Below are 23,514 nucleotides of genomic sequence, written 5' to 3'. Positions count from 1 at the left end.
CACTGGCCCATATTGATTAGTTGACAACCCATTTTTTATTAAATCTCTCAGTAAAGAGAAAATGCAAGTGCAATACCTAGGCTAATCAACAATCCATTGTTTGGCCTTTTCCCTTACAGAAAATATGTCCATCCTTGTCTGGTCAAATGACACCAGTCTAGGCCAGTGGACTATTACAGAAAGAAGTTACGTTAAGAAGGCAAAGGTCTTTACTGGACTGATTGATTGATTGAAAACTTTAATTAACAGATTGCAGAATGGGTACAGTGTACAGCTCAATACACACAATTGTTAAGGGGATGCAGACCAGAGAAATACTTTCGTCTTGTTTACATCAGGGTCCCCCATTTTCAATTCATAATGACATTTATGACATACACAATATACATACAGATATAACAATCTAATCTAATCAAAACTAACCATGCTGATGACATTATGACATACATGACATACAGATATGCAGTACCGTTACATTTGTGACATACAAGATATGCAAATATACAGTACTGTTAAACAGAGATCCTAAGAGTAAATATATACATACGAGGAGGGAACTGTACATTAGGAGGGGGTGGGTGGGTGGGAGGGGGGTTCAGACATTTACGGGGGCCAGTTTCGAACCGCAGCCTCCCGTAGGTGCTCTTTGAGAGCAGTTTTGAAGGTGGGTAGGGATTCAAAAAATGTTATGGCTGTGGGTAGGGCGTTCCACATTGATGTGGCATAATTGCGAAATGTGTTTAGACCCTTGTTTTAGCCAAATCTGGGTTGAACATGATTTGTGGAGCTCCCTCTGGTGTTGTGGTCGTGGTATTCACTGACCGTTGGGAAGTATTTTGACATGTACATGGGTAACTTTGTGGTGTAGTGTATCTTGTAGACCAGGCCCATTGCAAGTGGCTGTACTCTGTAGTCTACTCTAAGCCATCCTAGGTTGTCAAAATGGGCAGGGTGAGGTGGGTTTTAGGAGTAAGGTCAAGCAGTGCAGTAGTCTGACCAGGAAGAAGAGCACGAAAATGGGGCAAACAGATAATACACAGATGACCAAACCACACAAGGCGTGCGGGTGCTGCTACTGTAGCTACTCCAGTGTCTGTTGGAAAAGGCTGGACTATGATTTACAGCCTTTGTTTTGACACCGATATTATTACTGAAATGCCTCTGAAGGCCGAATACGCTTCACTCAGGCTACTACTCATTTATAATAACGTCCATAACCGTTCATTCTATTTTTGACTGGTACTGGTAGCCTGCATTTGTTCGAAATCATTACTTTCACAGTAAATATGTCGGTCAGATGCATGTGTAGATGACATCAGTCATCATTAAACTGGACTGGGCCGTGCTGTGTGTGGTGGTAGAGCTGGACTGTCAATGTTGTATTATTCAAATATCTGCTTAAAATCTGGGTAGCAGAATAACTATCAACGTGACTGGCTAGCATGTCTGTTGGCAAGCAATTGTTTACGTTAACAAAGGCGGTGGTCAGCCAGTAACCTAACTAATCTAACTAGCTAGTTAGCCGTTAGCTAACATTAGTCATCTTAACGTTACAGTGTTGTCCAATAGCCACCAAAGTTAGCTGCGTTGGCTAGTTAGTCTGTCAGCTAGCTAGTCAATTAGGTTAGCCAGTCTTCCATCCATAATCCGTCTGGTTGACTTCCGATCTCAGCTCAGCCCTCCTCCCCGCGGAGCCCTGTTGCTGCTGCGCTCCCCACCCAGCTCACCTGCCTCACGGACGGGCTGAACGGGAACTCCCCAGCCTCCTTCAGGTCCAGCCAGATCATCGGCATGCGGGGGACCGCCTCCATCGCGGCCAGCTGCTGATCCACACACAACGATTTTCAGTTGTTTCAGTATCTCAATCACGGCGATAGCTTTGTGTACGATAACGTTTCTCGCACAAAATCACCAAACAACTGTGTCATGTCCCCAAACACTTCAACACAGGAAGATGTGAAGCTGACTTGAGGACGTGACGTCATTACGTACCCGCTCCAGGAAAAAGGGGGTTATGGGAGATGTGGTTCCTCGTGTCGTTTGTAGGTTAGACTTTGCTCAATTGATTGATTGATTGAAAAGTTTATTAACAGATTGCAGAATGGGTACAGTACAGTACAGCTCAATACATACAATTGTTAAGAGGATGCAGACCTGAGAAAGACTTTCGTATTGTTTCCATCAGGGTCCTCCATTTTCAATTCATCATATGACCAGACCCGGCGCCATGGGCGGGCATTGGGGGGCCTGGCCCGCCCACTGAGTCAGCTGTGCCCACCCTGAAAAAAAAAAAAAAAAAAAAAAAATGTTTTTTTTTTTGTTTTTTTTCAATCAAAGTCGACTATCCAAATGCTTAGTCGGGAACAGCCCTAGTGGGCACTGATGTCAACAACAACACTACTGAAGCTAGCACGGCACTCTGTGAGAATTCGTTTTCTACCCTTAAGAACATCTTTACAGAACATCGCCTTAGTATGCTTCATCGACGCAAGGCCAATTTAATTCAGTTGGCATTTGAGAAGGACTTAACAAAAAAGTTCAGGAATGAGTGGAGGGGCAGTGTTTTAAGAAGATTTCACTCTGTCCCCAAACGCCGCTTGCCGCTCTACTAATGATGGTGAGTAGCCTGTGGAGGAATTTTGTTTGCTTTTTTATGCACCTTATTTTTGTCAGTTCAGTTCAGTTTGTCAGTGAATTCAGAAGTGTTGAATAAATGGAGACTTTTCAAAGATATAGAATAGAATAGAATAGAAATGTATTACCCTGAGGGAAATTTGACACTGCAAATCACTCAACATTAAACATTTAGACAGAACAAGTCACGAATAAGAATAACAAAACAAATGGCTAAGAATAGAATAAAATGAAATAGAATAAAAATAGAATAAAAGATACAGTAAATAAATACAGTAAAAATATACTGAAGTCTACAGTAGGTGTAATATTGCACAGTGCTGTTTAAAAAGTAAGAGTCCAGGAAGATGGTAACTGTCACTCTGTGCTCAGTGATGCAGTGAGGCACAGTGATATTGTATAGTCTGATGGCTGTCGGAATGAAGGACTTCCTGTGCCGTTCAGTGCTGCATTTAGGTAGTGTGAGCCTATAACAATACATGCTCCTCCTGTCAGCCAAGTCTGTGTATAGTGGGTGGGAGGGGTTTTCCCTGATGGCCTGGAGCTTAGCAAGGTTCCTCCTCTCCGCCACCCTCGCTAGGGCGTCCAGCTACACCCTAACCACGCTACTGGCCTTCCTGACCATCTTATCCAGCCTGTCTGTGTCCCCTGCTCTCAGTCCGCTGCCCCAGCAGGTCTGTTATATATATCCGTTCAGTCTGTTTTTGTATAAGTGAATGTTCTTAAGATAGAGAAATTTGATTTTTCAATTGCCTCTCTGCTGTTTAGTTCAGCACCATGGGCAGCGCCAAGCAAGCCACAGCGCCGTTGTCCCAGCTGAAACGTATAAAACAGAACCTGTGTTGAAAAACCATTGTGCCCCCCCGAGAACATTTTATGCCCCCCCACTAATTTGTTTCTGCAGCCTGGTCTGCATATGACACACACGACATACAGATAGACAGTACTGCTACATCTATAAATTTATGACATACCAGATTTTCAAATACAGTACTGTTTGTGATACTAAAAAAATCCAGAAAAAGAGTGTATATACATTTGATATAGAAACTGTGCATTGGGGGAGGTTGGGTAGGTGGGGTGGGGCTGTACATTGGAGGTGGGGGGGGGGGGGGTTGGGTAGGGGGGGGGACACACTGTACATTGGAATACTGACCTACATTTGACATAGAAACTGTACATTGGAGGAGGTTGGGTAGGTGGGGTGGGGTTGGGTGGGGCTGTACATTGGAGGTGTGGGGGGGGGGGGGTAGGGTACATTGGAATACTGACAAAGCCATGCTTGGTCTTTATTGTACAACTGGGTTAGGACATTTGTAGGGGCCAGTTTTGAATTGCAGTCTCCCGTAGGTGTTCTTTGAGAGTGTTTTTGAAGGTGGGTGATTCACATTCCTTTACAGCTTTGGGTAGGGCGTTCCACATTGTTGTGGCATAATTGCGAAACGTGTTTAGTCCCTTGTTTGAGCCGAATCTGGGTTTTACATGATTTGTGGAGCTCCCTCTGGTGTTGTGATCGTGGTATTCACTGACCTTTGGGAAGTATTTTGACATGTACATGGGTACCTTGGTCGTGTAGTGTATCTTGTAGACCAGGCCCATTGCAAGTTGCTGTACTCTGTCGTCTACTCTAAGCCATCCTAGGTTGGCAAAGTGTGTCAAGCGATTGCACTTTTGTTCAGAGACCATTGGCACATCTCAAGTCCTATTCCCGTTACTCAATACGTTTTCAATACACATTATGGCTCTGATTCCATAGCTTACTGTATGGATGCATGCAATTGTGTATTTCCAGGCAAACGCTTATCCTTCTACAGAACTACAACTGTCAGTTTCCCCTATCCTTGTTGCAGTTTGCTAAAATTCAATGATCGATTATTAGGTACTGAGAAAAATGTAATTAAATAAAATCACATACTATATATGCAGTGATTAAAATGCAATGACTTGGTCCATGTTTAACCAATAGATAAGCATAATTCCCTTCATAGTGGAAATATTTTACCTCCTCCTCTTATTAACCACATGGACACTTTTCATGCCTTCTACTGTAACTATGCTGTTTGATTCCACAAATCAACTCCGATTCCAATTATGAATGTTGGGTATAAATGGAGTTTATTCCAAGAGATGGTTCTAGACACAAATACTAAAACTGATGATGTAAACAGACTATTTTTAAATAAACAATGCAATATTGAATTAAGAACAAAGTAGCTTCTGTTAATGTTCTAAATAAATACTTTCGTTTTTTTGTTTATCAAACATTAATTTAATAACAAGGCAACTTGACATGTGGCCGTTCAGACTTCCATTATATCATGTAATGATTCCCCGTGATGGAAAATGTGGAGTTGGTTATTCCTTGATTCAATAGACATAGGAATCAACTATCTACTGGAATAAATTCTACTGTTAAATTGATTCCACAACTTTTGGGATGACCCTTGTTAGTCTGTATAGACCATAGATATTTCACTGGTAAACCAGAACTGGGAGACAGTTTTTTGGGTACCATTCTGGTTATTGCATATTTGTGACCGGTGAAAAATAAAAGCAAACTGCTTCCGTGCTCATGATTCCACCACTTGGCCAATACATATTGTATTCAGTATATTCATAACAGAAAACAAAATAAAACAATCCAAAAGCTGGTACACTGTATAGGCTATATTTAATTTTATTTCAAACCTTTATTTAAACTCGAAAGGCAACTGAGGTTTCCCTCATTTACTCACGTAGTGTACATACAGAATAAAGCACAAAAGGCATATAAAATCACAAGGCATATAAAATCATAACAAGACAACAAAGCGAGGCAAAAAGTAAGGATAACAAATCAATTAAAACATGTACAACTTGATTGACAATGGTTGGATATCAAGGTTTTAAACTCTGCAACAGAGGGGAGAGTTCATGCCATGACTCAAAATGCAGATTTACCCTGTTCCGAGCAAACTCGAGGAACCTTGAGAACCAGCCATAGGTTCCATAGGTTCCAAAATTCCATTCCAATAATGTGTCATTTAAGGCGGTAGCTTACCAATAAGGGCCTTAAAAATTAACAAATACCAGTGTTTGTTGCTCCTCTCCATCAGAGAGGACCAATCAACCTTCTCATAAAGGACACAGTGATGAGTGAAATTATATAAAATGTGTACAATTTACATAAGATGTTCAGTGTGATATTCAATACTCATGATGTAGAAAACAAAATAAATCAATCCAAAAGCTGGTACACATTAGGCTATATAAAATATGTACAATTTACATAAGGTGTCCAGTATTACTGTATATACAATATTCATAATGTAGAAAACTAGATAAAACAATCCACAAGCTGCATGGTTCACAGTAGGCTAATATCTAAATAATCCAAAAGCTGCTACACAGTACACTGTAAGAAAAAAAGTTGCAAGAAAACGGTAAATGTCTGGCATCAATGGTTACCAAATACTTACTGTCAAATTACAGTAAAATCAAATACATTTACAGATTACAACCTTTATTTAATGGTTAATATTTTGATAAAAGGTAATTTAATGTATTTTTATGGCATTAACACTTAAAGTAGAAAAACAAAGGTAATCTGTAAAATAATACAGTGAATTTCCTGTGAAAAAACATTCATTTATTTTACAGTGTAGGTTATATACAATTTGTAAAATGTACATAACATGTTCAGTGTTATATTCTTTATAATACTCGTAATGTAGAAAACGAAATAAAAACAATCCAAAAGCTGGTACACATTAGGCTATATAAAATATGTACAATTTACATAAGGTGTCCAGTATTACTGTATATTATATTCATAATGTAGAAAACTACAAAATGTGTAGAATTTACAAAACACAGTATTATTCAATATACTACTCATGATGTAGAAAACTAAATAAAAATAATCCAAAAGCTGCTACACAGTAGGCTATATAAAATGTGTACAATTTACATAACGTGTTCAGTATGATATTTAGAATAATACTCATGATGTAGAAAACAAAATAAAACAATCCAAAAGCTGGTACACATTAGGCTATACAAAATGTACAATTTACAAAACATATTTTCACTGAATACTCCATGTCATCGTCTTTGTCTTCCTCTGACATATGACTGTTTTCCCCTGGCATCCAAACCCTGCCTTCTTCAGCCACTAAAACCCTGCCTTGTTCATCTCCCCTGCAGGCCTGGATCTGGGTTTGTCAATTAGGGGTTGACAGTTCTTTGAGTTCAGGTATATGTAAAGATATTTTCCACAGAAAAGATTGGGCGCTTTTCGGCTGTGTTTGACTCCCAACATCTTCTTTTTTCTCTCCATGGTACATGATGATCACAAAGACACTGTCTGTCATTGAGAGGTCCTTGTTTTTAGACAACTCTTTAACACGCTGGTTGATCTCCTGTCCAGAGATTTTGCTACCTTGTACCCTAGGCCTTTAAGCAGCTTTTCCATATTCTCCTCGTCCTCCTTAGCTCCCTCCCTTTCATCTATATTTTGTCTCTCAATATTTGTGATTAATAGGGCCAGGCACTTCCTGGGATAGACAGCATAGCAGGATAGCATAATTAGAAAACATAGCATAGCTCAACAGTATCTTCTGCTTGAATTGGGCTGATCTGTGTCTTGAGGTCAGGGGAGACGCTTGGGTGTGGAAGGACTGATCTGTGTGTTGAGGTCAGGGGAGAAGCTTGGGTGTGGAAGGACTGATCTGTGTCTTGAGGTCAGGGGAGAAGCTTGGGTGTGGAAGGACTGATCTGTGTGTTGAGGTCAGGGGAGAAGCTTGGGTGTGGAAGGACTGATCTGTGTCTTGAGGTCAGGGGAGAAGCTTGGGTGTGGAAGGACTGATCTGTGACTTGAGGTCAGGGGAGAAGCTTGGGTGTGGAAGGACTGATCTGTGTCTTGAGGTCAGGGGAGAAGCTTGGGTGGAAGGACTGCAGAGACACCTGTATTATACATCATAAATTAAAATGTTGTAGGTCAACCCTTTTTTTCTGAATTGCCACAATACTCTCTTGGTTGAACAATATTTTATGTTGCACCCCAACCCAATATTCTAAAGTAAAACATGTATAATAAGAAAAGAAAGAAAGTTCATTATTTCCAAAAAGTTGAGTTGATAATTGTTTATTACTTACATTACTACTGGTCTGCTGTGATCCCCTGCTCCCCACTATGGTTGAAACTGGAATGACCAAACATACCGTAATTCCTCTAATAGTAACCCCGGCTTGTATTTGTTTCAACTGTAGCGGATACCAGGCTTGTATTAGGAGGAAGCATGTATAAGAGAGAGGCCTATATTTCTAATTTTCAAACGGATCATAATGAATAAATCAACATTTTGTGTCAGTTTGAACCCAGTAAAATGTACTGGGTTCATTTATTGAAACAAAGTACTGTATGAAATACGGTAGTAAACAGTGCAATTACAGGTGGTCAAAAAAAGTTAAATAAAGTAAAATAGTGCAATCACAATACTGGTATAATAATAATAATAATAATAACTTTGTTTTATACAATTCTGAGGTAGGCTTACTCTCTTGGTAAACATTAACACCATACCATTATATGGTATTTACTGCACAGCCAGGCCAGCATATAACAACAATAACAAAATATACCCGGCTTGTATTAGGAGGCCGGCTTATAATTACTTAGCTCAACAGCGCACCCGGTCATTAATAGAGACCCGGTTTTTAATTGAATACCGGTTACTATTAGAGGAATTACGGTAAGTATCAGCAAGGATATTCTTCTGTAACCAAAAGTTACCAAAACGATCACATTGATGAGAAAAATAATCTTACTTGAGCTCCTTCAGTCCAAAGTGTGAGGGCTGGCCCAGTACTGCACGCTTCTCAGTGCCAATTACCATCATGCACCTAAGAGGTGTTTCCAATCAGCTCGGCGGGAGCACTCTTATACTCGGTTTGCTGATCATTCTGTGTCGGGTTGTTTTGTCACCACCAGCTCTACTGCTGTTCCCTCTCGTTGTTTCTCCAGTGCGCCCCTTGGAAGTTGCTGCTGTGTTTCTCTCTCTGCCTTCGTGGACCCGTGGAGCGTGGACCCGTGCCTCGTTACCTACTTCGACTTTGCTTTTGGTGAGTTCATTTGGAGGACTATCCGAGAGGGCGACGAGTGGAAGACCGCCTTCAAGACTCCCAGGGGTCATTACGAGTATCTGGTAATGCCGTTCGGCCTCACCAACGCTCCGGCGGTATTCCAGGCGCTCATGAACGACGTCCTTCGAGACATGCTCGATGAATTTGTGGTGGTCTACCATGACGACATCCTCATCTTCTCCAAGACTCTCGAGGAACATGTCCATCATGTCCGCAGAGTACTTGAGCGCCTTCTCCGCAACCGGCTCTTCGTTAAGGCAGAGAAGTGCCGTTTCCACTCCGATTCAGTCGATTACCTTGGCTTCATCGTGGAGAGTGGCCAGACCCGAGCCGACCCCCGCAAGATCCAGGCCGTGGTAGAGTGGCCGGAGCCCTCTTCTCGGAAGGAGCTACAAAGCTTCCTCAGTTTTGCAAACTTTTACCGGAGGTTCATCCGGAACTACAGCCAAGTGGCGGAGCCACTTACCAAGCTAACCTCTCCCTCCCTGCCGCTTGACTGGTCTCCAGCGGCCTGCGCTGCGTTCTTTTGCGCTGAATTCTGCGTGCCTCGGATACTGGACTAGGGGCTATCCTGTCTCAGCGGTCGGCGACGGACCAGAATGTCCATCCATACGCCTTCTACTCTCGTCATTTCCTTCCTGCTGAGAGGAACTACGACATAGGGAATCGGGAGCTGTTGGCAGTGGTAGCTGCCTTGGAGGAATGGCGTCATTGGCTGGAGGGGGCCGAGGAACCGTTCACCATTTGGACTGACCATAAGAACTTGACGTACATCCGCGCATCCAAGCGCCTCAACGGCCGGCAAGCAAGGTGGGCTCAGTGACATGCCGTTTATTTTTGTCTACCTAGTCCTAGACGATATCCTCGTCGCCAGCTCCTCGCCCGAGGAACACCTGGCTCACCTCCCGTGCCTTTTTACGAGGCTTGGCCGACGCGGCCTGAACATCAACCTGGCTAAGTGTCAGTTCGGGTTGACCTCCATACATTTCCTCGGGCACCTCATCGACAAGAGGGGGAACGCCCCCCTACCGTCAAAGGTGGAGGCCGTTTCTGCTTTTCCCCGGCCACCGACGGCTCGAGCCCTCCGAGAATTCCTCAGGATGGTGACATTTTATCACCGGTTCATCCCCCGGGCAGCCCACACCATGCGTCCGCTCTACGAGGCCTTGAAAGACAAGTCCCCCGACCAGGCCATTGACTGGACGGCCGAGAGGACCACCGCTTTCACGGCCACCAAGACCGCCCTGGGAGAAGCCGCCATGTTGGCTGACCCGTCACCTGGGGCCCCGGTCACTATTACCATGACGCGTCAGACTACGCCGTTGGTGCGGTGCACGAACAGTGTGTTACCGGCGCCTGGCAGCCGCTTGCAGGGATATCGGGCCGTACAGCTGGGCCTCGACTATGTCAGCATGAGCTCGGAACAGGCCTCCGACCACGAGATCCAGGCCCTCAGGACTGTGGATTCCAGTCTACGCCTGGAAGACGTCGCGATTGGTGGCTCAGGTGCGACGCTGCTGTGCAACCTCTCCACCGGACAGCCTCGCCCGCTGGTCCCCGAAGGCTGGCGAAGGCATGCCTTTGAGGCGGTGCACGGCCTGTCCCACCCCGGCAGGAAACCTTCGAGCAGGTTGGTTTCCCAGTTTGTATGGCAGGGGCTCAAGAAGGACGTGAGAGCCTGGGTCGACGCATGTGTAGCCTGTCAACGGGCCAAAGTACAGCGCCATACTAAGGCCCCGCTAGAAACCTTCACGGACCCCGAGAGGAGATTTGACCACATCAACGTCGACCTCGTGGGCCCACTTCCCTCCTCTCATGGCTTCACCTTCCTGCTTACCATGGTGGACAGGACCACCCGTTGGCCTGAAGCCGTTCCCCTCTCCTCGACAGTGTCCTCCGACGTGGCCTGTGCTTTTATCGGCACACGTTTCTGGACCCCATCCGACCTCTCCTCCGACCGGGGCTCGCAATTTACCTCGGAGCTCTGGAACACGGTCGCCAGAGTTCTGGGGTTTAAGCTACATCGCACTACTGCCTATCACCCCCAGGCTAACAGGCTGTGCGAGCGCTTCCATCGGTCCATGAAAGCGGCGCTGCGTGCTAGCTTGTCGGACGGCAAATGGGTAGACAGGCTACCGTGGGTCATGCTTGGACTTAGCGGGGCCAGTTTCGAATTGCGGCCTCCCGTAGGTGCTCTTTTAGAGCGGTTTTGAAGGTGGGTAGGGATTCACATTATTTTACGGCTGTGGGTAGGGCGTTCCTCAGAGTGTTTGCACGGCGCGTCATCAAACCGGAAGTCGGCCATTTGGGAGATACTGAATGATTGATTGATTGAAAACTTTATTAACAGATTGCAGAATGGGTACAATACAGTACGGCTCAATACAAACAACTGCTAAGAGGATGCAGACCAGAAAAAAACTTTCGTCTTGTTTACATCAGGGTCCTCCATTTTCAATTCATCAAGACATTTATGACAAGACATACAAATATACAGTACTGTGTAAGAAAAAGAGATCATAAAAAAAATATACATCCGAAGGGGAAGAAACTGTACATTAGAGGAGGTTGGGTGGGGGGGGATTTGGACATTTACCGGGGCCAGTTTCTAATTGCAGCCACCCGAAGGTGCTCTTTTGAAGGAGGGTAGGGATTCACATTATTTTACGGCTGTGGGTAGGGCGGTCCACATTATGGGATGAGCGTTCAGCGCGTCACTTTCGCCATGCGGGCGGGAAGCAAATGTTTCCGCTTCAGTTGGAATTTGAGGTGTGCGCCATGCGCATTTTCACAGAAATACTCAATATCTGCATTATTACCACATGTTGTTCAACCAGCTAATGTGTCTTTCCTTGTCACCCACTGTAACAGAGAAGCCATTGGCCTTGCTGAGTTTGTTATTTGATCCAAAGAGAATGGACTGTTTTACCCAGGTGTAATGATAGTTTGTTATCAGCGAGCCAGGTGCAGATTCTGCTGAGTCTTTATCCTCCACAGCCCCAAATGGCTAAGACCTTTGCAATAACATATTTATAATAATTTCAGAGCTATGACCTTATATTATGCTGCAATCTTTTTTTAAATGACCAAATATTTAATAAATTAAAGAGGCACTTCACCTAAAAACAATGCTGATTTATTTTGCACATAATCTCACACATCCAAAAACTCTAAACAGTTTTGCACACATTGATTTAGTTTGATAGATTGAGAGTAAATGTGATGGCCACCAGTGACGTCATCGGGACATTGAGTGTTGTGTTACTTACTGCTCCATGAAATGATGTAGATGAAAAAATAGCAATACCTCATCTTATAGGAACTGCTATCTTATCTTACCTTATTGAGCTGTAATTAACACAACACAAAGATTCAGTGTCCCAGAGACATCACTGGAATTCCAACTGAGAGAGTTCAATGCAGTTCTGCTGCATTCGATTTCAACTCAGAGTTCCTAGTTGCAAACTCTGGTATGATTTCTCAACCCCCATTTCAAGCCTCAGCGTCATTCAACGTCATTTATAAATGGCCACCCACATCGTATAAACTATCAAAGAGCACCTACGGGAGACTGCAATTCGAAACTGGCCCCTGTAAATGTCCAAACCCAACCCCCTCCAATGTACAGTCCACCCCCACCCCCACCTCCAATGTACAGCCCCCCCCCCCCCCCCCCCCCTCCAATGTACAGTTTATTCCCCCTCAAAATGTATATACTCTCTTTTTAGACTCTTTTTGTACTCTGGTATGTCATAAATGTCTAAATGTAACAGTACTGTCTACCTGTATGTAATGCATGTCATATATGTTATGATGAATTGAAAATGGGGGACCCTGATGTAAACAAGACGAAAGTCTTTCTCTGGTCTGCATCCGAATTGTGTGTATTGAGCTGTACTGTATTGTACCCATTCTGCAATCTGTTCATAAAATTTTCAATCAATCAATCAATGTTGTTATAAGCTGTTGTTGTGGAATATTTTAAATGAGCCAAGACAGTGAACTGTAGAAATTCAGATTAGTCAAATTGTATAAAAAAGAACATAGTTTATTTCTGTGGCCACAGAAAATGTATCCTCAGTTTACAATCAGAGACAAGTCTAACACGAGCGTCTGACCAGAAAGTGAGAAAGAGCTCTGGTCAGACTTACAATAAATACCAGCTGGGAATGACAAATTAAAACAAAAGATGGGTTTAGGGGTTTTGTCGTGTCTCACACAAGACTGATATGAAGACTAACAAGAAAATAACAAGATGTGATTCTTCTTCGACGTGTCATATCTAAGTCAAGCTGTCCTGGGCCGTTGTTGAACACTGTTAAGACTGTCGCCCTAGTGTCTGAGCTGACTGTATACTAGTTAACTATATTAACTAGTCAAGGCTGTACAGAGAATATGTATTTAAAACAGAGCTAGGAACATGATAATATTTTCCACCAGTTTTAAAAGTACATTTGTATTAGCTATGATGTCATTGTATACTGTAGTTGTGAGTTGTAGTTCATGCAAGACAAATTGTAAGAAAGAATTGCCAAAAAGGTTTAGCAGGAGCATCCATGTTTTGCTTACTTTGTAGCTGAGGTGGGAAGGGAATCCAATTTTTGTGAGCATATGCAATGTGTATTACAGTTTATACCATGGCCTGGGTGAATAAAATGTTCTGATTGTCTGGTAGGCATTAAAACAGTTGAATGCACATGTAGTTGAGTTCATTAATCAATAATCACCATTCTAAATTAATCTGCTACCCAACCTGTTATAGCAGGCTTGCTAGACAAACATATCATGGTCCCCAAATCAATCTTTTTTTTTTCACGTTAAATATGTGGTATCAGTATCAGTCAACTTATAGCCCCAAGTAACACTATAATCATTGGACTATAATTCTAGAAGACAATAAAAATACAATTTAGCATCCAAATTTGTGTTGTTTTCATTGTATTTAGGGAGCTGTCCAGACCTGAGTAGTAGTCTCTAGTGGTAAGGTGTGTGTACAAGTAAATGGACATTGTGTTTCTAGCAGACATACTTTGACACCAATCACTGTATATTCTAGAAGTTGTACTATATTTAGCCAGTTCATGGATACATTGGCTAAATATAGTGATTCATTATTGTTTTTCATGCACAATGCATACAAAAAAAGAAAAAAATCTTATTTCCAAGATTTGAATAAACGCGCCAACAGAGACTGAGCACAAGCACTTCTCTTTCAGCTTTATGTCAGAGATATTAAAAAGGAGACTATCGGATCCTTCTCACTTCCTGTAATTTGTCACGTGAGCTAAACAAGGCGCGGCATTGGCGGGTTTACGAGAATAGAGCGGGCAGTCTATTCGCTCCAATGAGATGTAGGTTTTGGTCGTATGTGGCTATTGTTTTCTTTACCATTGAAATCAAGGTAAATATCGGACATTCCTTTACAATTTGAAGGTGTTTTCTGACTCCAACGAAAAACAAGCTTCATAACGCCAGCGTAAAGGTCCCGCCCACTTAGGTGACCGGAACTGTTCCAGTTTCACCCTGTTGGCGCTTGAATGCGTTATCGTTTCTTATATACTATCTTTGTTCATGTATCGCCGCCATATTTGACCCACAAATAATAAAAACAAATGATATCTTTGCATAGCTGGGAAGTTTCAGAAAGTGTACCTTCCTAACACGCATTTCTTTCAACTCTATTGGAGAAAAGCTCTTTCGGTGTCGTCTTTTTGGGGCAAGTAAACAATGAGTTCAGTAATCCCACAAAATAGTGTTCGAAAGCTTTAAACGAAATTGGAACGGGTGCTAGTTAGCTAACTGCTCGTATTTGCTAACTCAGCTAGAAAGCTAGTTGACATTAGCCGTGTTTCCAATTTATTCAGACAGCTTGTTACGCAGCATTCAGCATATCTAGTATATCATCTAGTTTCAATTCCAACATATGCTATAGTTAATTAGGAAATAACAACAATAGCGATAATAACTAACGTTAGCCGAGTCCTGTTGTGAGCTGCAGTGCAGTCGAGACAGTTCACTAGCGGATGTGGAAATAGCTTTAGACGCTGTGTGCAGCTCTCTGGTATCCGCGACTTCCACCGGAACAAAGCGAAATAAGACGTCAAACTCAAATCTAATTTCATGTTGCTCATGAATATGTTGCTTATCACAGTCTTTTATCGACTAAGAAAATATATCCAGTGAGGCTAGACTGCTAGTCAGCGTTACGCTAGGCCTTGTGGACGGAATCGATCAAAAATGCTTTGATAGTTCTCCAGGAAGCTTTAAGTTGTTGTCTGGTTGACTGGTTTTATATAGTTGTATGGACTTACTATGGTATAGCCGACTTCCCAATGTAGCCGCACAGTAGGCCTAAGCAAGCACACCTTTTGATATAGTACTGTATAATTATACATATGGTAGGTTACCCCACGGAATCTGACGGGACAGCTTGTCATTTCTTAAAGTTATTATTACCGTAGTTGCACAACTACTACTGTAGTTGCAAATGTAACTACTTAAATACACGACTCGATCTTTACCAGTCCTACTCGTTTTTGTCCCTTTTAAATAGTTTTTATACTGTATTTATTACCCTGTCATTACCAATGATGCACTAGCCCTGTAACAAATGTGCAATGGCAGCAGCAAAACGGTCTTACATGTATTGATGTGAATGAATGAATGAATGAAAACTTTATTAACAGATTGCAGAATGGGTACAGTACAGTACAGCTCAATACATACAATTGTTAAGGGGATGCAGACCAGAGAAAGACTTTCGTCTTGTTTACATCAGGGTCCCCCATTTTCAATTCATCGTAACATATATGACATACATGACATACAGATAGACAGTACTGCTACATCTATACATTTATGACATACCAGATTTGCAATTACAGTACTGTTTGTGATACAAAAAGAGTCCAGAAAGAAAAGAGTATATACATTAGGCGTAGAAACTGTACATTGGATTGGGTAGGTGGGGGTGGGGGGGGACTGTACATTGGAGGTGGTTGGGTGGGTGGGGGGGGGCTTCGGGTTCGGTAGGAGTGGGGGGGGGGGGGAGTTGGGTAGGAGTGGGGGGGGGGGGGGGGGGGTTGGGTAGGAGGGGTGGGTGGGGGACACTGTACAACTGTACAAACAACACTACATTGGATTATTGACAAGACCATACTTGGTAATTTACTGTACATTGGAGGGGGTTGTGTTCGGACATTTACAGGGGCCAGTTTCGAGTTGCAGTCTCCCTTAGGTGTTTTTTGAGAGTGTTTTTGAAAGTGGGTAGTGATTCACATTCCTTTACAGCTTTGGGTAGGGCGTTCCACATTGATGTGGCATAATTGCGAAACGTGTTTAGTCCCTTGTTTGAGCCGAATCTGGGTTTAACATGATTTGTGGAGCTCCCTCTGGTGTTGTGATCGTGGTATTCACTGACCTTTGGGAAGTATTTTGACATGTACATGGGTATCTTAGTCATGTAGTGTATCTTGTAGTCGACCAGGCCCATTGTAAGTTGCTGTACTCTGTCTTCTACTCTAAGCCATCCTAGGTAGTCAAAGTGGGCAGGGGTGAGGTGGGTTCTAGGAGTAAGGTCAAGTAGTAGTCTGAACAGTTTGTTTTGTGATGTTTGTAATCTTGTTTTTAGCGCCTTTGAGGGTACTTTGGTACCATGAGGTGCAAACATAGTCGTAGTACCCTTGAATGAGTGCTCCTGCCAGAGTCTTCAGGGTATTCTTGTTTACCAGACAGGAGTTCCGGTACAAGAATCTAGTTCGTTGGTTGACTTTTTTGATTACATTGGATGCCATTTTGTCACAGGAAAGATTTGCCTCTAGGATGGAACCTAGGTATGTAATTTCGTCTTTCCTTGTGACAATATTGTCACCCACTGTAACTGAGAAGCCGTCGGTCTTGCTGAGTTTGTTATTTGATTCGAAGAGAATGGACTCTGTTTTACCCAGGTGTAATGATAGTTTGTTATCAGCGAGCCAGGTGCAGATTCTGAGCTGAGGGTTTTTTCAACCTGTAACTTGTTCTTGTCAGAGACCAGCAGGGCTGAGTCGTCCGCGAACAAGAACAAGTTGCAGTCACAAGCTGACGACATGTAATTTGCATAAATTAGGTGTTAGGTGTTGTCAAGTGTTAGTCCTTGTATCAAAAGCTCAGTCAAATCAAATAGAGAATTAATTCATTTCTATTTCTAAAGTATATTTCTTGTTCTTGGTGGTGGAGCTACACATTGGTTTTTGACTGGGTCTTAAAGTCATAGAAATTAGGGATGCACCGATCCGACTTTTTCAGTCCCGATACCGATACCTGGATTTAGGTATCGGCCGATACAGAGTACCGATCCAATACCCATACCATTATCTGAAATTAAAAAAAATCGAACCCTGCCTATCTAACCTTACTGTCATGCACTTGTCCTAATATACTACCTACACTGTAGCACTCAACACTTTGATGAACATTGTTACTCAGCTGATAGAGTTGTGCCCTTCCTGATGTCTTGTCGTAGAAAACTAGTAGGTCGCTTTGGATAAAAGCGTCAGCTAAATGACTAAATGTCTTCAATTATTAAACTGTATGCCTCACTGTGTGGAAGAGACTGGGATCATTATTTTGTGCAAGGCAACATCAGGCTTGACTTAAAACATTACTTTCCTAACTTAGTGAAACTAAATGTAACAAATTAACACATAGATATAAATGTACTGAATTGTTATTTCTTATTTTATTTCTTCTTATTATATATAAAAAAAAAACAGATTTCTTCTTTTTTTACCGATACCCGATCCAGCTATTTGAGTGATATCGGGGCCGATATCCAATATCAATATCGGATCGGTGCATCCCTAATAGATATGATGCTTTGATGTGAAAATGAGCACAGACACAAGTGCAGTGAGTAAAGTAAAGTGGGCCCAGTCTAAAACCTGAGTTGTGAGAGTTTTGTCCCTCTGTGACATCGTCAAGGCCTCTCTCTTGTCTCCCAGTAGATGTCGCTGGTGTATCTGGGGAAGAGGTTGCTGGAGGCTGCGCGGGCCGGCCAGGACGATGATGTCAGAAACCTGATGGCCAATGGGGCTCCCTTCACTACAGACTGGGTGAGGCTGCTATGAATGAATTATAACATAGTCTCTTATCTCATCCATAAGCCATGTGGACATCCATCTATGGCTCAGAGACAGAGATATGCTGTTCATCATATGTATTGTACTTCATTGAAATGCAGTGATAGCGACAGCCGCATTGAAGTCACCTTTCAAGCCACAAGTCCAGAAATGCACAGATCATTCACAGCCGGCAGAGTTTTAACCTGTGTCCTATGCACACAGGATCAAGATCAGTAGGTGTTAAACAATTATTTAGGCTATTCTGAATGTGCTAAATTTGCACATGTGCATGTGTGAAACTTGAATGTACCCCAGTTTATAAGATTATTCAGATAGCGTATTGGTACATTGAATATTTTAATTATATTTTATGGTAATATGTGTTACCCCTGTCCACAAAACAATTTTCCCTTTGGAGTAAATAATATAATTGAATTGAACTGAATTGCATTGCATTGTATTGTATTATAATGATCTCCAAGCAGATGGAATATATACTATGGAGACTATTAATAGACTCCATCCATCATTATGATATTCCTAATGAATGAGCATCAATAACATACTACTCTCTGGGGTCTGTCCATCACCGCAATGCAATCTGACTGTACAGTCATTCTCTTTTTCACACTCCATTGTCTCACCATTCTATTTGCCCTTTTTTCTGATATATTCCAGCTGGGTACATCGCCACTGCATTTGGCTGCTCAGTATGGTCACCACTCTACTGCTGAGGTGCTGCTCCGTGCAGGCGTCAGCAGGGACGCCCGTACCAAGGTGGATAGGACCCCTCTTCACATGGCTGCCACAGAGGGTCATTCCAGTATAGTGGAGTTGCTGGTCAGAGTAAGGGGAAACATCTGTGTGCTTGTGTGTGTGTATGTGTGTGTGCACGCGCATTTATTAGAGGTTAGAGTCACCAGAGACCTCCCAATACAGTATTATTTCAGACTTTGTTCAATGTCTATATCTGTGCATTTTCAATAATATCATTTAGAATATCTTTATGTGGTCATTGATTGAAAGCTTCATAGTCTTGTCAGCATATCAACAAGATATCATGGGGGAAAGTATCATAACAATATATAGGTGGAAAGTAACTAATAACAATACTGTAGTAACTCAACCTTTAAGTGCTATTAAAATGTACATACTTGTACGTCGTCAACTTTAGTAAAAGAAACAACAGTAGTGAGTACAATGTCAAGATTCAAGAGTTTTATTTGTCACATACATACACGAGACATACAGTGAAATGTAGGAACTAACACCTTGTTAGTTACGGTGTTTCTGGACGTTACTTCCCATAATGGATACTATCTTTGTTGATGGGCAAAGACCATACCAATGCAGAAACATTTCAAAAAGTAAAAAAAAAAAACATTAGGGGATCAACTGGGATCAATTTAAGGCTGGGATTCGAGTGCCTCAACGTACGCAAAGCAGCCGGACCAGACGGCCTCCCAGGCCGAGTGATCAGAGCGTGTGCAGAGCAGCTGGCTGTGTGTTCACTGACATAATTCAACCTCTCCCTCTCCAAGCGCGTAGTCCCATCCTGCTTCAAGTCATCCACCATTGTGCCAGTGCTAAAGAATGATGCAATAGCCACAACACACCACAGTGCCATCAACCACCTGGAAGGAAAGAACAGGAGGATGCTGTTTGTTGACTATAACTCAGCATTCAACACCATAATCCCTGCCAGACTCTGTGCAGCTAGATTCTGGACTTTCTGTTGGCCCGTCGCTAGGTGGTAAAGATGGGACCCAACACCTCAGCCCCTCTGACCCTCAACACAGGACCTCAGCCCCCTCCTCTACTCCCTGTACATAGCTCGGTAGACTCTGTGCGATTCAGGGGTAAAGTTGCAACATTGTTGCATTTTTCATTTGGTTTGGTTAGCTTTCACACTACACTTTGTCAAGTGCACCAAACCAAACAAAGCCATGTGATTGTGATCACGCAGGCCAGCTTTTTATTGAGCAATGGGCATAATCCGATACCTGCCAATATTATGCTGTGAAAAAGGGGCTTAAAATTTGCAGGAATATTTCTTTCATTTTGGTAGTTTTTTGTTGGAGGCTGACAGGCACTGAGGAGATGTATGTTTAATCTGGGTTGCCAGGATGTGTAGGAATAATTTAGGAAGGGGATACAACGGTTTATCAATTTAATCTGGCAACACATATGCCAGATCGTTTATGTCACGATACAACTTTATCAAAAACCTTTTGTTGATGATATACTGAGATATACGAGATGATATATACGATGTCGATGTTATATACGTGGACAAAAAAAGAATGTGATTTCCACTATGGCTTGTTGTACAAATGTCATGAAATACTACACGTTTTCCAATTCACCGTTAGTAATTAATTATGCGTCAGTGTCTAGGCTACTGTCACCTGAATCATGCATGCAAGGCATTTGTTGTTTGTTTGGTATTTGTTTAGTATCACAACATTATTTGGCTATTTTTAATTTACCAGCTGCAAAAATAATAATGTTATGATGATGAAAAATCACACACCTGGAAATATACAGCAAAAGATCAACAAAAACTGCCCAATCAGCTTCATGAAATGCGCAAATCTTAGGTTTTTTCCTGCCTTTGGCCCATTTCCATTCACACCTCAAATGAACCACACCAGGGTTCACTTGCAAGCAAACCGAGACCCACGTTTTCAGGAGGACCAGAGTTAGCTTGTTTGGTCTGCACTAGAGTTCAAATGAGTTTTCACACCACACAAAACCAACTGGACTATCAGTGGAAACGAGGTGTGAAAGCGACCTACTGTAAGTTTGCTGATGATACAACTGTGATTAGGCCTAATCACCAACAATGATGAAACAGCCTACAGGAAAGAGATTCACAACCTGGCATAATGGTGCCGGGTGAATAACATCTCTCTCAACGTTGACAAGACCAAGAAGCTGGTTGTGGACTACAGGAGAGGGGGAGAAAGGCTGGACCTCATCAACATCAACAGCTCTGCTGTGGAGAGTCATCAGCTTCAAGTTCTTCAGCGTTCACATCACCGGGGACGTGCTCACCGGCCAGGTGGTGAAGAAGAGGACCTCACCTGGGACGTGCACACCGGCCAGGTGGTGAAGAAGAGGACCTCACCTGCCAGATGGTGAAGAAGAAGAGGACCTCACCTGGAGGCCAGGTGGTGAAGAAGAAGAAGAGGACCTCACCTGGAGGCCAGGTGGTGAAGAAGAAGAGGATCTCACCTGGAGGCCAGCTGGTGAAGAAGAAGAGGACTTCACCTGGAGACCAGGTGGTGAAGAAGAGGACCTCACCTGGAGGCCAGGTGGTGAAGAAGAGGACCTCACCTGGAGACCAGGTGGTGAAGAAGAAGAGGACCTCACCTGGAGGCCAGGTGGTGAAGAAGAGGAGGACCTCACCTGGAGACCAGGTGGTGAAGAAGAAGAGGACCTCACCTGGAGACCAGGTGGTGAAGAAGAAGAGGACCTCACCTGGAGGCCAGGTGGTGAAGAAGAGGAGGACCTCACCTGGAGACCAGGTGGTGAAGAAGAAGAGGACCTCACCTGGAGACCAGGTTGTGAAGAAGAAGAGGACCTCACCTGGAGGCCAGGTGGTGAAGAAGAAGAGGACCTCACCTGGAGACCAGGTGGTGAAGAAGAAGAGGACCTCACCTGGAGACCAGGTGGTGAAGAAGAAGAGGACCTCACCTGGAGACCAGGTGGTGAAGAAGAAGAGGACCTCACCTGGAGGCCAGGTGGTGAAGAAGAAGAGGACCTCACCTGGAGACCAGGTGGTGAAGAAGAAGAGGATCTCACTTGGAGACCAGGTGGTGAAGAAGAGGACCTCACCTGGAGGCCAGGTGGTGAAGAAGAAGAGGACCTCACCTGGAGACCAGGTGGTGAAGAAGAGGAGGACCTCACCTGGAGACCAGGTGGTGAAGAAGAAGAGGACCTCACTTGGAGGCCAGGTGGTGAAGAAGAAGAGGACCTCACCTGGAGGCCAGGTGGTGAAGAAGAAGAGGACCTCACCTGGAGGCCAGGTGGTGAAGAAGAAGAGGACCTCACCTGGAGGCCAGGTGGTGAAGAAGAAGAGGACCTCACCTGGAGACCAGGTGGTGAAGAAGAAGAGGACCTCACCTGCCAGGTGGTGAAGAAGAAGAGGACCTCACCTGGAGACCAGGTGGTGAAGAAGAAGAGGTCCTCACCTGGAGGCCAGGTGGTGAAGAAGAAGAGGACCTCACCTGGAGGCCAGGTGGTGAAGAAGAGGACCTCACCTGGAGACCAGGTGGTGAAGAAGAAGAGGACCTCACCTGGAGGCCAGGTGGTGAAGAAGAAGAGGACCTCACCTGCCAGGTGGTGAAGAAGAGGACCTCACCTGGAGGCCAGGTGGTGAAGAAGAGGACCTCACCTGGAGGCCAGGTGGTGAAGAAGAAGAGGACCTCACCTGGAGACCAGGTGGTGAAGAAGAAGAGGACCTCACCTGGAGGCCAGGTGGTGAAGAAGAAGAGGACCTCACCTGGAGACCAGGTGGTGAAGAAGAAGAGGACCTCACCTGGAGACCAGGTGGTGAAGAAGAGGAGGACCTCACTTGGAGACCAGGTGGTGAAGAAGAAGAGGACCTCACCTGGAGACCAGGTGGTGAAGACGAGGAGGACCTCACTTGGAGGCCAGGTGGTGAAGAAGAGGACCTCACCTGCCAGGTGGTGAAGAAGAAGAGGACCTCACCTGGAGGCCAGGTGGTGAAGAAGAAGAGGATCTCACCTGGAGGCCAGGTGGTGAAGAAGAAGAGGACCTCACTTGGAGACCAGGTGGTGAAGAAGAAGAGGACCTCACCTGGAGACCAGGTGGTGAAGACGAGGAGGACCTCACTTGGAGGCCAGGTGGTGAAGAAGAAGAGGACCTCACCTGGAGGCCAGGTGGTGAAGAAGAAGAGGACCTCACCTGGAGACCAGGTGGTGAAGAAGAAGAGGACCTCACCTGGAGACCAGGTGGTGAAGAAGAAGAGGACCTCACCTGGAGGCCAGGTGGTGAAGAAGAGGACCTCACCTGGAGACCAGGTGGTGAAGAAGAGGAGGACCTCACTTGGAGACCAGGTGGTGAAGAAGAAGAGGACCTCACCTGGAGGCCAGGTGGTGAAGAAGAGGAGGACCTCACTTGGAGACCAGGTGGTGAAGAATAGGACCTCACCTGCCAGGTGGTGAAGAAGAAGAGGACCTCACCTGGAGACCAGGTGGTGAAGAAGAAGAGGACCTCACTTGGAGACCAGGTGGTGAAGAAGAGGACCTCACTTGGAGACCAGGTGGTGAAGAAGAAGACCTCACTTGGAGACCAGGTGGTGAAGAAGAAGAGGACCTCACCTGGAGACCAGGTGGTGAAGAAGAGGACCTCACCTGGAGGCCAGGTGGTGAAGAAGAGGACCTCACCTGGAAGCCAGGTGGTGAAGAAGAAGAGGACCTCACTTGGAGACCAGGTGGTGAAGAAGAAGAGGACCTCACCTGGAGACCAGGTGGTGAAGACGAGGAGGACCTCACTTGGAGGCCAGGTGGTGAAGAAGAAGAGGACCTCACCTGGAGGCCAGGTGGTGAAGAAGAAGAGGACCTCACCTGGAGACCAGGTGGTGAAGAAGAAGAGGACCTCACCTGGAGACCAGGTGGTGAAGAAGAAG

At 44.1% G+C, this 23,514-nt stretch overlaps 2 protein-coding genes across 2 annotated transcripts in view; one reads left to right on the top strand and one right to left on the bottom strand.

Annotated features, from left to right (window-relative positions):
• ptpn23a (protein tyrosine phosphatase, non-receptor type 23, a) overlaps positions 1-1,929 on the bottom strand; it is a 43,799-nt gene extending 41,870 nt beyond the window's left edge. The window contains exon 1 of the mRNA XM_084336823.1: positions 1,728-1,929. Within this exon, the coding sequence (XP_084192949.1) occupies positions 1,728-1,811 (84 nt within the window). The 5' untranslated portion in view covers positions 1,812-1,929. The remainder of the gene's footprint in view (positions 1-1,727) is intronic.
• A 15,812-nt stretch (positions 1,930-17,741) lies between these two features.
• Positions 17,742-23,514, top strand: part of LOC311245996 (GA-binding protein subunit beta-1-like) — a gene marked incomplete at its 5' end in the record, with an annotated part of 30,173 nt that continues 24,400 nt past the window's right edge. The window contains 2 exons of the mRNA XM_084336047.1: positions 17,742-17,849; positions 18,537-18,704. Of these exons, the coding sequence (XP_084192173.1) occupies positions 17,742-17,849; positions 18,537-18,704 (276 nt within the window). The remainder of the gene's footprint in view (positions 17,850-18,536; positions 18,705-23,514) is intronic.

This window comes from Notolepis coatsorum (assembly GCF_963971535.1).
Source record: "Notolepis coatsorum genome assembly, chromosome: 19".
Lineage (NCBI taxonomy): Eukaryota > Metazoa > Chordata > Actinopteri > Aulopiformes > Paralepididae > Notolepis > Notolepis coatsorum.
Note: the sequence above shows the minus strand (reverse complement) of the source record. Positions and strands in the feature narration are given on the sequence as shown.